Source organism: Mus musculus, chromosome 7 (assembly GCF_000001635.26).
Source record: "Mus musculus strain C57BL/6J chromosome 7, GRCm38.p6 C57BL/6J".
NCBI lineage: Eukaryota > Metazoa > Chordata > Mammalia > Rodentia > Muridae > Mus > Mus musculus.
Window position 1 is genome coordinate 127313388 of NC_000073.6, and position 13646 is coordinate 127327033.

Genomic DNA, 13646 nt, shown 5'->3' on the forward strand with positions numbered 1-13646 from the left:
GTGTGGGGCTGCTTCAGATTGTCCACAGCAGCTGACTATGATTTGCCTCATGCTCTAGCAGGGGCATAGTGTTTGCCGGCTACAGCTAGTTTCTGCTACTATGTGATGGTTGGAATTCTGGGATCTTTTCAGAGGGTATATAAATGCTGGACCCCTAGAGGCGGGTTGGGTGGTTATTGGTCGTTCAGTGGGTTGTTGTTTGTTGGTTGGTTGGATGTTGTTTGCTAGTAGTAGTGGTTGAAGAAGAAAGGAAGGGAATGGAATTAAATTCAGGGATCTCTTTCTTTCTCTCTCGCTCTCCCCGCTGTCCTTCTTTCTCTTCTATCTAGTGTTAGGGAGTTGAAAGTGTGGAAATAGGGTGGAGAAGGGTGGAAGAAAGAGGAACCCACAGTGGCAAAGACCTAGCTACAGATTCTCAGACTTGGTAGGAAGTGCCTTTACCTGCTGAGCCACATCACAGGCATCTTTTTTTTTTTTGAAAAAGTTAATCTATTGGGCTACATGTGGTGGCTCGCTCCTTTAATCCTAATACTTGAGAGTCAGGGAAGCCCTAATTGTCACTGCTGCTCCTGAGAGACTTCCTACTGTGACATGGAAGGAGGATCCGATGTGTGTCACAAGCCCAGTGGGGTATGCTCAAGGGAGAGACTTAGTGGTTTTCTGCTCTGCAGCTCCAGGCCGGTGGTGGATGTGGTCACTGAGCTGTCGTTCTCCCCAGAGGAAATCCCAGTGCACGAGGTGGAGTGCTCCTACTCAGCCAGGGAGGAGCAGAAACACGGAGTCAAGCTCAAGGCATGCTTCCGGATCAAGCCCCTCACGCCACAGTTTCAAGGTCAGTTCAGCCGTGCTCCCAGAAGTGCTGCTCACAAATCCAGCATGGGGAGGGTCTCCCACCACTCATCTCTTGCCTTCCTCCCTGCCCAGGTCGCCTGCTTGCCAACCTCAGCTACACCCTGCAGCTGGATGGCCATCGGATGAGGAGCCGAGGGTTGTTCCCAGATGGAAGCCACGAGCTCAGTGGAAACACCTCCATCACCCCAGATAAATCCTGCTTGGACTTCCACTTCCACTTCCCGGTACGGGAGCCTTGCTGGGGTCCTGGGAAGGGCTGACTGCAGTGAGAAGCATCGAGGGTGTAGGCTTAGCTCTGTCACCAAACAGCTGTGACAAGTGACATTGATTTCTTTGTTCTGCCATTTCCTCTGCTCTTCGGTAGTTGATGTAACACTCTTTAGGGATGTCCTCCCTAGTCTTCATTATATCTGCATGCATTTTTGTTTGGTTTGAGACAGGGTTTTGCTGTGTAAGCCTGCCTGGCTTATGTGACCCTGACTGATTTGGTGCTTGCTACCCTAAGCTGCCCTTGCACCCATGTCCTCCTCCTGCCTCAACCCTCTGAGTGCTAGGGTTATAAGTATGTACTACTGTGCATACAGTGGCTTCCTTTGTTTGTTGTTGTTGTTTGAGACAGGGTCTGTCTATATAGTCCTGGCTGTTCTAGAACTCACTATGTAAGCATGGCTAGAGTCAGACTCGCAGAGATCCTCAACATACCTCTGTCTTCTGAGTGTTGGGCTTAATAGCATGTGGCACCATGCCCATCCTGGGCATTCTGATGTGATGAGAATTGTGACTACTCAGCACTTTCCTCTCCCTCCTGTATTGACGCTGTACTCAGCTTCCCCAGTTATAATGGTATGACTTTACTTACCTGATACATATGGAAATATGGAAATTTATCATTATCATTAGCACTTCTACCAGGAAGTGTGATTTTTGTTTGTTTGAGACAGGATCTCACTATGTAGCCTGGAACCCACGTATTCAGGCCAGCCTGGTCTAAAACTCATAGAGACCTGCTTAAGTACTAGGATTAAAGGCTTTTAAGACAGAGTTTCTCTGTGTATCCCTAACTGTCCTGGAACTAGCTCAAGACCAGGCTAGCTGCAGCCAGGCAGTGGTGGTGCATGCCTTTAATCCCAGCACTTGGGAGGCAGAGGCAGGTGGATCTCTGAGTTCGAGGCCAGCCTGGTCTACAGAGTGAGTTCCAGGGCAGCCAGGGCTACACAGAGAAACCCTGTCAAAAAAAAAAAAAAAAAAAAAAAAGACCAGGCTACCAGGCTAGCTTCAAATTCAGAGATCGGCGCACCTCTGCTGGGATTAAAGTCATGTACCACCACCCAGATTCTATTTTTTCTCCCAAAGGTTGATTTATTTTGATGTATTTTGAGTGCTCTATCCACATGTACGTCTGTACACCAGAAGAGGGCATCAGATTCCATTATAGATAGATGTCAGCCATTTATGTGCATGCTAGGAGTTGACCCCAGGACCTCTGGAAGAGCAGAGCAGCCAGTGCTTTTAACCCCTGACCCATCTCTCCAGCCCCTGGCCCATTTTTTTTTAAAAGTATTATTTTGGACAGTTTCCAAAATGTCCCAATGGAGTTTGCACATTACTCATTCCTTCCACAAGGTTTCTTCCTTGGGACATGAGACATACATAGCTGGAAGCGTCACCCCCCCCCCCAAAGTCGGTACCCACACTCACAGTCCCAGTTTGTCCCTAGCTATGTTCTGTGTCCCTCTGCTCCTCACACTCCACCCGTCTGATTCTGCAAAGTTAAAACATGAATTTGCCAGAGAAGGCAGCAACATGGCTTGGGGGGACCTTGAGCCTTGGGCCTGGGTACGTGGGTTCCTAGCTCTGTTCCACTAATTGTCTGAAGACAATTAGCTCAGGTTTTAGGGCTCTTTTCTTCATTGGAAATAGGGAGTGATCTTGACCACCCATTAACGATCAACAGGCTCCTTAGGCAAAGATCAAATTGAAAGTCTATCTGGGCTGTTAATGACAACTCTGTTGTCAAGAACTAATAGCCCTAATTTTTCTGGAATATTCTTGCATGAAGTTTGATAATGGGCACCTAGAACAGAAATATACATAATGTATATTATGCATGTACATATGTTATGTGTTTTGCTCACATGTACATCTTTGCACCACCTGCATGCCTGCTGCCCACAGAAGCCAGGAGGCACTGGATCCCCTCGTTCTGGAGTTACTGATAGCTGTGATTCATCACATGGGTGCTGGGAATCAAACCTGGGTCCTCTGGAAGAATAGCCAGTGCTCTTAACAAATAAACCATCTTTCTAGCTCCGTAGGACAAATTTTAAAAAGTTGTTTGAAAAACATCTTCCTCTGTAGCCCAGGCTGGCCTGAAGCTCTTGGTGGCCCTCCTACCTCAGTTTCCTAAGTCCTTGTGTTATAAGCATGAACCACCATGACTGAATCGATTTAATAATGGTGTCTTAGTTACTTTCCTATTGCTATGAAGAGATACCATGGCCAAGACTACTTAGAAGAGTTTGTTGGGGGCTTGCTTACAGTTTTACTGAGTTCATGGTCATCATGGCATGGAGTGTGGCAGTAGGCAGGCAGGCATGGCACTGAAGGAACAGACAGCCTACATATGCTTTGCAAGCAAGAGGCAGAAAGAGCCAAGTTGGAATTACATGGGCTTTTGAAACCTCAAAGCCCACCCCAGTGACACACCTCTCCCAACAAAGCCACACCTCTTAATCCTTCCCAAATAGTTTTACCAACTGGAGACTAAGTATCCAAACATATGGGCTTATAGTTGTCATTCTCATTCAAACAAATGGTTCAAGTGCTTCCACTACAAGCCTATGGAAAACTGTGGGATTGATCAGTGACATCTGGCATGTGCTGGGAAGCACATTATAAACACTGGACACAGTAAAATTGCTTAGTGTATTTAAGTGTATGCAGTAGAAATCAGTAAGGTCTTAACTAGAATCTTATTGCACTCTCTCAGACAAGGCTTGCTCTCAGATTCATCATGACAGTGTGTTCTTGCCCTTAGATCTGCATTCAAGACCTCATCTCCCCTATCAATGTCTCCCTGAATTTCTCTCTTTTGGAGGAAGAAGGAACACCAAGGGACCAAAAGGTGGTAAGACTAATGGAGGAATGGATGTTTAAGGGGAAGACTGGAAAATCTGCTTAGCAATAGTAAAGCTAATATGTCTTACTTAAGCAGGAAGGGAATCCATAGGAGTTTGTATTAAAAGCAGCTTTGGAAAGAAGGTGAGCCTGAGGTGACTCTGAGGGCTCCGAGGAAGAAGAGATAATGGGTGGAGTCTGGAGGGCCGCTTTAGTGAGCCTGTTCCAGGTCCCAGCTGGGCATCAGCTCTAACGCTGTTACATACCAGCACTGCACACACCTACATTGCAGGGAGAGAGCCTCAGAAGGCCTAGCTTTGAGCCAGGGTCTGTTCCTTGTTGTTGCTAACACAGAGCCTCCTCTCTCTTGTGTACTCAGTACCACACTGGGATGCTATAAAACGAATGGGAGATATCTATCCTAATTCCCAGGATCAGACACTCCCTGGCAGCGCCAGAGAATGGTGCTCTCTTTTAAAATTCTTGACAATAGAAGGTGGTTGGACTGATGAGAGGAAACAGGGTCAGGAGGGAGGAACGTGGCCTGGAAACCTGCCTGTGGACTTTCCTGGCAAAGCTTCCATGGGTTCCATCCCCATCCATGATGATCCTCTTCCAGAGCTGGAGGATGACTCCTGTAGGTGGCCATCAAGCCCATTCTGTGCCTTTGGCATCGTATGATGGGTGCACCCCGCCTGCACCCCTGCCCTGCAATCCTGGGGTTTGGGGATAAGGGCAGCGTGCTTACAGGAAGCGAGCACACTCGTCTGGCTGCTGCCGATGACTTGAGCGAAGTTGACTGGGGCGCATTCTGTGCTGTGCCACCTCTGGGCACTTGCTGTGTTGTGGCTCGTACATGCGACCCTGTTCTGGAGGGGCTCACAGCTGGCTGCCCGAGAAGCCACAGTTGCAATCCTCTTCAATGGTGCTGCTGTTAAATTGGGGACCAGTAATCTATGCCAGAGATCTGAGAGGGTAAAACAAGTCTGCCCATAGAGGTGACCCAGAGGTCCACAAGAGGACAGGTAAGGGTTGAGAAAGACCATCATGTGGTGTAGGCAGAAAAACATTGGAGACTCTGGGGTGATGAGGTCAGAAGGGCTTAGTATCTAGCTATTAGATGTTGCGGAAACATCAAAGAATTTTCACGAGCTTAAATTTTTTTCATGTTCATTATTTTAATTTTGAATGTGTGTTTTGCCTGCGTGTTTGTATTTGCACTACGCATGTGCCCATGGAGGTCAGAAGCAGCATCGGATCCCCTGGACCTGGAGTTTGGGTTACCCTGTATGTGGGTGCTGGAAATTGAGTCCAGGTCCTCTGGAAGAGTGGGCATTCATCTCTTAGCTCCTCCTGAGTGTTTCTTGTGCCAGTGGCAGAAACCCAGTAAGACCTGCCCGATGTAAGCAAGAAAGGCAATTGACAGACCCAGCCTATGGCACAGGCCTGGCTTTATATGTTCTGTATCCAGATACCTGGACAAAGGCATCAAGAGTCTTTTTCTCTCCTTCTCTTTCATTCTGTCCCTGCTCCCTCCTTTATATACCCCAGACTGCTCTGGAACTTTCTATGAAGCCCAGGCTGCCTTGGAACTTCTGGCTTAGCTGCTTCCACCTCCTGAATCCCGATTCCAGGCACGGGGCCTGCGCCTAGCTCAGGAAGCCTACTCCATAGTTCATGTCGCTTATTGTCCTTAAATCAGTACCTCTGTCAGACCTCTGACAACCAGGGAGAGACACCTTCCCTTTGTTGTGACCTGGTCATATCCACACCGCTAGCCAAATGCCAGAGACCAGGCCTTGGTCATATGCATGCCCTGTATGTATGGGGCAACCAAAGTCCTCTGGGGTAGGACCAGATATTTAGGAGAGGGGAGGAGACATTGCTGCCTTCACATAGACAGTTAAGCGCTGGTTCCTGCACTGATGTGGGATGTATTGCAGCCACAGGAACCTGGAGGGAGGAAGGACTGGGTAAGAGTCAGGCTTGAATCCAGGCACTCTGTGGGAGTGGGGATAGGGGATGCATTAAGGGGAGTCTCTAGAGGCAGGATAGCTGGGAACTTGAGATGTGCAGAGAGGCAAAAGACAATGGCCATTTGTCATGTGCATCTGGGTGGGTGATGGCTCTCCACTGCGGGGAGCACTAGAGGGAGCACAACTGTGTCAGGAGAGGAGACTCGAGAGTTCAGCCTTAGAATGTGTGGGATCTGGGTTCTGAATTACCCAAGAGGCAACTAGAGCTGTTCTAGGCGGGGCCTAGATACCTGCTAGGCCTACTCAACTTCAAACCGGAGAGGTTTACATTAACACTGGCTATTTGAGTGTTTGTTGTTGTTTGTTTGGGGAAAAGGTTGTCTGGAATGCTTAATAATCCTGCCTACTTCCGAATTGCTGGGATTACAGGTATGAGCCATCACACCCAGCTAAGAGTGACATACATAAAAAAAAATCTTATATTACAAATATTGATTGGTTGATTGTGTGTGTGTGTATGTGTGTGTGTATAACTTGTAAGAGTCTGTTCTCTCCTTCCATTGTGTGGGAAGTCTTTCTCCTGTACGAGGCCGGAGGAGACTGGCATGGCTTCTGAGATTCTAAATCAGGAGTCAACAAACCAAAGAGCACATGCCTTTTGCTTTTAGAGTTGTGTGGGTTCTGTGGTGGCCACATCTTGTGCTCAAAGATGCCTGGGGTGTAGCTATCACATCTGTGCACCTGGCCAAGGAGAACGGAGCAACACACACAGCTTCCCTTGAAGAATATTTCCTTAAATAGCTACATAGCACTTTTATTGATGTCCCAGGGATTAAAATGTAGTCACCATGATCAGTCACCACGATCACACTCAGCTGCAAGAAAGGCTAAGAAAAGGAGTCTAAAGACTGAAGATGTTTTTTGTTTTGTTTTGTTTTGTTTTGTTTTGAAGTGAAGACTGTTTTAGAGGCAAGAGGTGAGGACCCCCGCGTAGGGGCTGCCAGCAGTCTCTGCCTCCTCCTCTAATGGAAACCCAGGACATCAGGACCTGGCACCTGAGATCACAGTCAATATCAAGAACGCCTTCCTGGGAAATGTCATTAGTTCTGGGTTTTATGAAATGAATGAATTAGTTGTGTGTGTAGGTGGTACTGATATGGTCAAGGGGGATGGGAGACAGACCTCGCTTCTTTCAGAAAAACAGCTGAGGAGGTCAAGGCCCTGGGTTGTTCATGGTTGCCTGGGTAGTGAGCATCTGTGTGAGTGCTGAGGTGGATGGAGAGCCATCAGCAGAGAGAGCACCAAGCCTTTCTCCACGTAAAGAAGAGTCTGGAGGCTGGATTCTTCCAGAAGATCCCACTGTGATAACCTGTGAAGACCTTCCAAGGTTCCACTGCCTTTAGAATATAATCTCAGTGCCCCAGCATTACCCATAGGCTTAGTGGAACCTGAACTGTGTTCTGACTTCATGATCCTTCTGATGGACTGTGCTGGGGCTAGACCTGTTCCCTGGGGGAGGTGGGGGGATGTGTGGCAGGAGGCACAGTCTGTCATGCCTCAGGGCCTATGTATCCTCTGAACTTTTTTCTCCATTTTCTTCACCTGGCTTCCTCTTACTGTTTTAGTGCCCTAGTCAGCATTCTGTGATGGTAACAAATACTCAGATGATCAAGTTATAAAGAAGAAAGGTTCGTTTGGACTCATGATCTCATGGCTATAGTCTGTGATCATCAGTTTTGTTGCTTTAGACCTGTGACAGGTGCATATTATGGTGGGGAGTGCATTGTAAAGCTACTGACCCCCATCACTGTGGCTGGGAAGTAAAGGGAAAGGAAGGAAGAGTTGGGGTGCCAGTGCCAACTTCAAGGGCACACCTCCAATGACATAACATTCTCCAACTACGAGTTAGCTCTTAGAGGCTCTGCCACCATCCAATTACAACACAAGGCTGGGACCAGGCCCTTAACACATGCAGAGGTGGGCGTTCTAGATCCAAATACAGCAGTGAGTGGGGCTGCTGTTGCTTCAGGACACTTCATATCTGGGTTAGGAGTCTTTTCTCCGTGCTCTGAGGCATTCCTGTACTGTCACATCATTACCCCTCACCCACTGTGGACATTGAGTTGTCGCCTCTCCCTCTGTGCCTATTTTACATGCTGATGTGTTACCAAGTGCCCAGAAATGAGGGTAGGGTGGGGCTGGTCTGTCGGAGAAGTTCAGGAAGTGCTGGGGGAAATGGCATTGAATTCCTAGGAGCTGGAGAGCAGGCCTAGGAGGATGGGGAGGTGGGCAGAGGCAAACCACAGAAAAAGGGCAGGCAGGGGAGGCCAGATGTTGAACAGCCAAGAGCTCCTGCCAAGGGTGGAACTGTAGGTTGCTTTGTCTCAGTCCAGATACCCATTGTGTAGCTGTCACTAGAGAAGGACCATGTACCTGGACCTGTATGGGTAAGGGTGTAGAAAGACCACAGCCATTCCAGCTGAGCCCAGAGTCTCTCTTGTGCCATCACAAGACCTCCTCACTCACCTGAGCACCCCGTCTTCACTCCTCCATGCTCAACAGGGCAGGGCCATGCAGCCTATCCTGAGACCTTCAATCCACACAGTGACTAAGGAGGTAAGAGGAGAGAGAGAGGCAGACCGGTGGGCCTGGGGACCCTGTCTGGCTATTCTGGGTCCGGGGCCTAAGCCTCCTTCCTGGCTCCTTCTTGACCTTTCAGATCCCTTTTGAGAAGAACTGTGGTGAAGATAAGAAGTGTGAGGCAAACCTGACCCTGTCATCCCCTGCCAGGTCTGTAAGCCTTTGTCCCTTGACACCTGCCCACCTGGCTCCAGTTTAATTCCATCTTTCCTGCCCACCTGGCCCCAGTTTAATTCCATCTTCCCTCCGTAACTACCAAGTATATTGAGACAGTGTCAAACGGCCCTTCACCAGTGGGCTGTGTCCACTAGGAGGGGCACTTCCTTCTCTGACAAAGGCAGTCATTAGCAGAGCCTGCGCTGGGGTCACTGGGGTCGTGTTAGGACTCTGAGCTGATCACTGTAACTGTTGTTTGTGGTTGGCCTGCTCCCTCATCTCTGAAGTCTTCACCTCGATGCTGTTTCCTGCTGTCATGGCCCCATGATTCTGATCACCTCCCAACCCCCAGATCTGGACCCCTGCGTCTGATGTCCTCTGCCAGCCTTGCTGTGGAGTGGACACTGAGCAACTCAGGGGAAGATGCCTACTGGGTGCGATTAGACCTGGACTTCCCTCGGGGACTCTCCTTCCGGAAAGTGGAGATGCTTCAGGTGAGCCCCAGGGTACCACCTGCCTGGGTAGTTTCCTGCACTGGCTGGCATCCCCACAGGGCACTTTGGGTAGCCTGGATTGCCGGAGTGGGTGGGATGGCATCAATGTGTAGGGCTCTGAGGGTCACATCTGCATCCTAGCCTGGAGGTGCTTATCAAACTCTGATTTGGAGCGAAGAGGTGGGGGGGGGAGTGTGGGACATTGGAATAGGGCTGAGGAAATGGATGGCACGGTCAGTAGGTAAACAGTTTATGCTACACACATGAAGACCTGAGTTTGGAAACAGGGTCTCATTATGTAACCCTGGCTGGCCTAGAACTCATAAGAGACCCACTTGCCTCTGCCTCCCGAGTGCTGGGGTTAGAGATGTGAACCATTATGCTTAGCTAAAGTAATGAATAAGTAAGAAGGAAAGACATAGAGAAGAGTGCAGGCACGAGGCTCGAGGGTGGTGTCTTTGGCACGCTTGGAACCGTGCAGTTTCTTTCCTCCGATGGCTGGCACGCTCTCAAGCAGCGCTGTGCATTGTTTTGAGTAGACCTTTTAGGGGCTGCCGCTTTCAGAGTGCTTGCCTAGCACAAATGAAGCCCTGTGTTTCTCTCAGCATTGAATCCAGCAGGGAAGGGTGGTATCTGCCTGTAACCCCGGCACTGAGGAGGTGGCTATGGGGGTGTGGGATGGAGGGTGGAAGGATGGGGGGAGTCCAGGCTGGCAGGTTAGAAGGTCAAGCTCTCCTTGGCTACATAGTAAGTTAAAGACTGGCCTGGAATCCTGAGACCCTATCTCCAATAGGACAGAACTTTTACTTTCAAATAATGTTTTAAAAATCATAAGGAGCTCCATGGAAACGTACACATTACAGAGAAGTTCAAAGAGTTTATATGGAGAGCTCAGCAATTACTACATGTCTGTCTGTCTGTCTGTCTGCATGTATGTATGTATTTTGCCACACTGACAAGTGAATCTAGGGCCTTGAACAAGCAACCTTTTGTTTGTTTGCTTGGGTTTTTTGAGACAGGATTTCTTAGTGTAGCCCTAGCTATCCTGGAACTCACTCTGTAGACCAGGCTGGCCTCCAACTCAGAGATCCACCTGCCTCTGCCTCCTGAGTGCTGGGATTAAAGGCGTGTGCCACTGCCACCCAACCGTTTTTAATTTTTTAAGTCTTTATATTTTGCTTACTTATTCTGAGTGCATATGCGTGTGTGTGTATATATGAAGGTGCACACGTGTGTCAGGACACACGTGTGTGAAGGTCAGAGGACAACCCGGAGGAATTGTTTCCTTCCATCACGTGGTTCCCAGGGATTAGACTCAGGTTGAGACTTTTAGCTTTTTTATTTTATTTTATTTTATTTTACTTTATTTTATTTATTTATTTATTTTTTGTGGCGAATGATGTAAGTTTATCGTCCTAACAGTTCCTAGGCACACAGCTCACTGGCATTGGATCGAGTGTGTAGTCATATGACTATCTCTCTCCAGAACTTTTATGTCCTCTTAAGAAATAAGTGCCCTTCCCTGTTCTTCGTCTCTTGCTAACTTCTCACACACTGTTCTGCAACACTATATATTAGACTGCATGTAGCAATGGACTCACAGTATGTGCCCTGCATTTTTTTTTTAATTTACATGATCTGTTTTGTTTGGATTTTTTTTTTTTTTAAGATTGTATCTCAATGTTGCCCAGATTAGACTCAAACTTCTGGGTTCAGACAATCCACTGCTTCAGGTTCCTGAGTAACAGGGACTAGAGTCACGATCCTTTAGGTTCAGCCATGCCTTCCTCTTTGTCCTCTCTGGCCTTGCCTCTCTGAGCATGTGTCATGGCAGAACAGAGTTCTGGGAGGCACAAGTCTTGAGAGTTAGTGGCCTCTGGGGACCCTAGCCCTTGTCCTCCAACAAGCTTCTTCACTCTCAGCCACACAGCCGAATGCCTGTGAGCTGCGAGGAGCTCACCGAGGGGTCAAGTCTCCTGACTAAGACACTGAAATGCAATGTAAGCTCTCCCATCTTCAAAGCAGGCCAGGAGGTGAGTGTGGGGCTGCTCCCTCACAAGAGCCTGAGTGGGCAAACAGGGAGGAGACCCTGGTTCTGGGAAGGGAGCTGGAGGTTGACCGAGGGGGACAGTATACAGAGCTGCTTTGCATACCTGAGTCTGGATTGGGGATTAGACAACCCCGAGACTGGGTTATGCGTTTTATGACCTTGCACACCTAACTCAGCTGCCCAGAGCTTCAGATTCTTCTGTCCAGTGGGGATGAGACACCTACCCAGTGCCAGAGACATAGCAAGCATGCAGTCCAAGGTCACTGTGGGGCTGGTGACCCAGCTTGGACCATGAGGCTACTCCTGAACCACCTCCATCTTCTCTCACCTCTTCTTCTTTCTCTGCCAGGTGAGCCTCCAGGTGATGTTTAACACGCTACTCAACAGCTCCTGGGAAGACTTCGTTGAGCTGAATGGCACTGTGCACTGGTGAGCAGATCCGTCCACATGCCTGTACTAGGGGTTACACTGCCAGGAAGCCCGGCCAGGCTCTGCTAAGTGTCTCTCCACCTCACCCCATGCAGTGAGAATGAGAACTCAAGCCTCCAGGAGGACAACTCAGCCGCCACCCACATTCCTGTCCTGTACCCTGTCAACATCCTTACTAAGGAGTAAGTGCCACTGAGCGCAATCACGCACCCCTTCTACCTGTGCCTTCCATCTGGGTGTCCTTGCCAGCCATGCTCCCCCACTGTCTCCATCCCTCTTCCTTCTTGGACATCTCTGGTTTGATTAGAGGTCATCCCAGCATTACAAGGAGACCCTTTAAGGGCTGTCTGGATCAGTCAGGTGAGCGGTCACCAGTGGGGAAGTGTGCTGTTGTCTGCTTGGTCGTAGATTCTTTCTGAAGCTTCCTTTATTCCTGTGATGAGCTTCACCACTTTGCACGATGCTATCGATGAAGTCAGGTTCAGAGAAAGTTGCCTTTTACCCAGGGCCATGCAGTTAGGGAGGAGTAACTCAAGTTTGTCTCATTCCAAAGCACTTGGCCGTGTCCAGTTGTGCTGAGTTCCCTGGGATCTGCGTGCTGGAAGAGAGCGAAGGAACTTGTCCAGAAAGAACTTTGCCCTCCAGCCCCTCCAGTCAGAGCAGACTCATACAGATGGGAGTCAGCGCTGTCAGCAGGCAGCGGGTACAGCAGGACTCACAGGGTATCTAGCTGGGTGTTCTGGTTACTCCACAGAGCACAGTGGCTCTTCGAAGTTGGCTCTATGTGGTGAGGACAGAGCCCATGTCTGAGCTCAAGTCTCCAGTGCTTCTGGACATTAAGTGTCAAGCAGGATGGTGTTGATATGAAACATCAGGACAGGTGTGGAGAGATGGAAGGCTCATGGAGAAAGTTGACCTCGGACTTCAATCTAGAGGCACTGGGATGAGGCCAGGAAGGAGACAGCGAGCAGAACATAATAGGCAGAGGCCAGGAGGCGGGACTTGAGAGTGGGGAAGCAAGTGGGCAGCCTCCAACACTGGCAGCATGTGCAAAAGAACGGTGGGAAGAGAGCTGGTGTGATCAGGTGAGCTGCAGGCACCTGGAAATAGTGGCAGTCAGAGGATAGTGTGTTGTGTGTAATTTTTTTTTCTCAGAAACTCTGAAGTCACACACTTTGAGTCCTATTTTAGCATCCGATGCTGCTCACGGGGAATATGGCTACTGTTCCCTCGTAGGTGGTGGTCCCTTGTTTTCTCTTCCCTTCCTTTCATCCTAGGCGTCCTTTCTTTGGGATCTTTTCATCCAGAAAATGTCCATAGCGACTCATCATTCAGTTTACGAGCTCATGCTCCCAAACTCTCTAAACATTACTATGTTTATGCATCCTTGCCTCCCGTGTGCTTGATCGCCTTTCCGAAGCCCTGCCTCCTGGATGACCCCTTTCTGTCTCTTGTCTCCTCCTCCTCCTCCTCCTCCTCCTCCTCCTCCTCCTCCTCCTCCTCCTCCTCCTCCTCCTCCTCCTCCTCCTCCTCTTCTTCTTCTTCTTCTTCTTCTTCTTCTTCTTCTTCTTCTTCTTCTTCTCCTTCTTCTTTTTTCCAGAGCTGAGGACCAAACCCAAGCGCTTTACCACTGAGCTAAATCCCCAACCCCGTGGGTAATTTTAAAAACATCTCCTGCCTTTGCCTGGGGACCATGGCCTGCACTCTGGCCCCTCCTGACTTGGCTTAGCTCTGAAACTGGCTGCTGCCAGCCCCACTCCCAGCTTGCCAGGGAGCTGATGCTCTTCACTGGCTCACTCTCAGCTTCTCTTTTGTTCCTCCTGGCTCAGCTTAGCCATGCAGCCAGCTGTGACCTGGCTCTCCTCCCTCTCCCTCTCTCCCTCTCCCTCTCTCCCTCTCCCTCTCCCTCTCTCCCTCTCCCTCTCCCTCTCC

General features: G+C 49.3%; 1 protein-coding gene across 5 annotated transcripts in view; it reads left to right on the plus strand.

The window, feature by feature from the left end:
- The window catches only part of Itgal (integrin alpha L), a 38999-nt gene that overhangs the window by 17249 nt on the left and 8104 nt on the right, over positions 1-13646 (plus strand). For 2 of the 5 annotated variants that reach the window (NM_001253872.1, NM_001253874.1), the window contains exons 16-24: positions 672-832; positions 925-1076; positions 3890-3979; positions 8508-8561; positions 8665-8735; positions 9094-9235; positions 11158-11268; positions 11635-11714; positions 11810-11896. In NM_001253872.1, coding sequence (NP_001240801.1) covers positions 672-832; positions 925-1076; positions 3890-3979; positions 8508-8561; positions 8665-8735; positions 9094-9235; positions 11158-11268; positions 11635-11714; positions 11810-11896 — 948 coding nt within the window. The other 3 variants (NM_001253873.1, NM_008400.3, XM_006507393.4) reach the window with 2 other exon arrangements.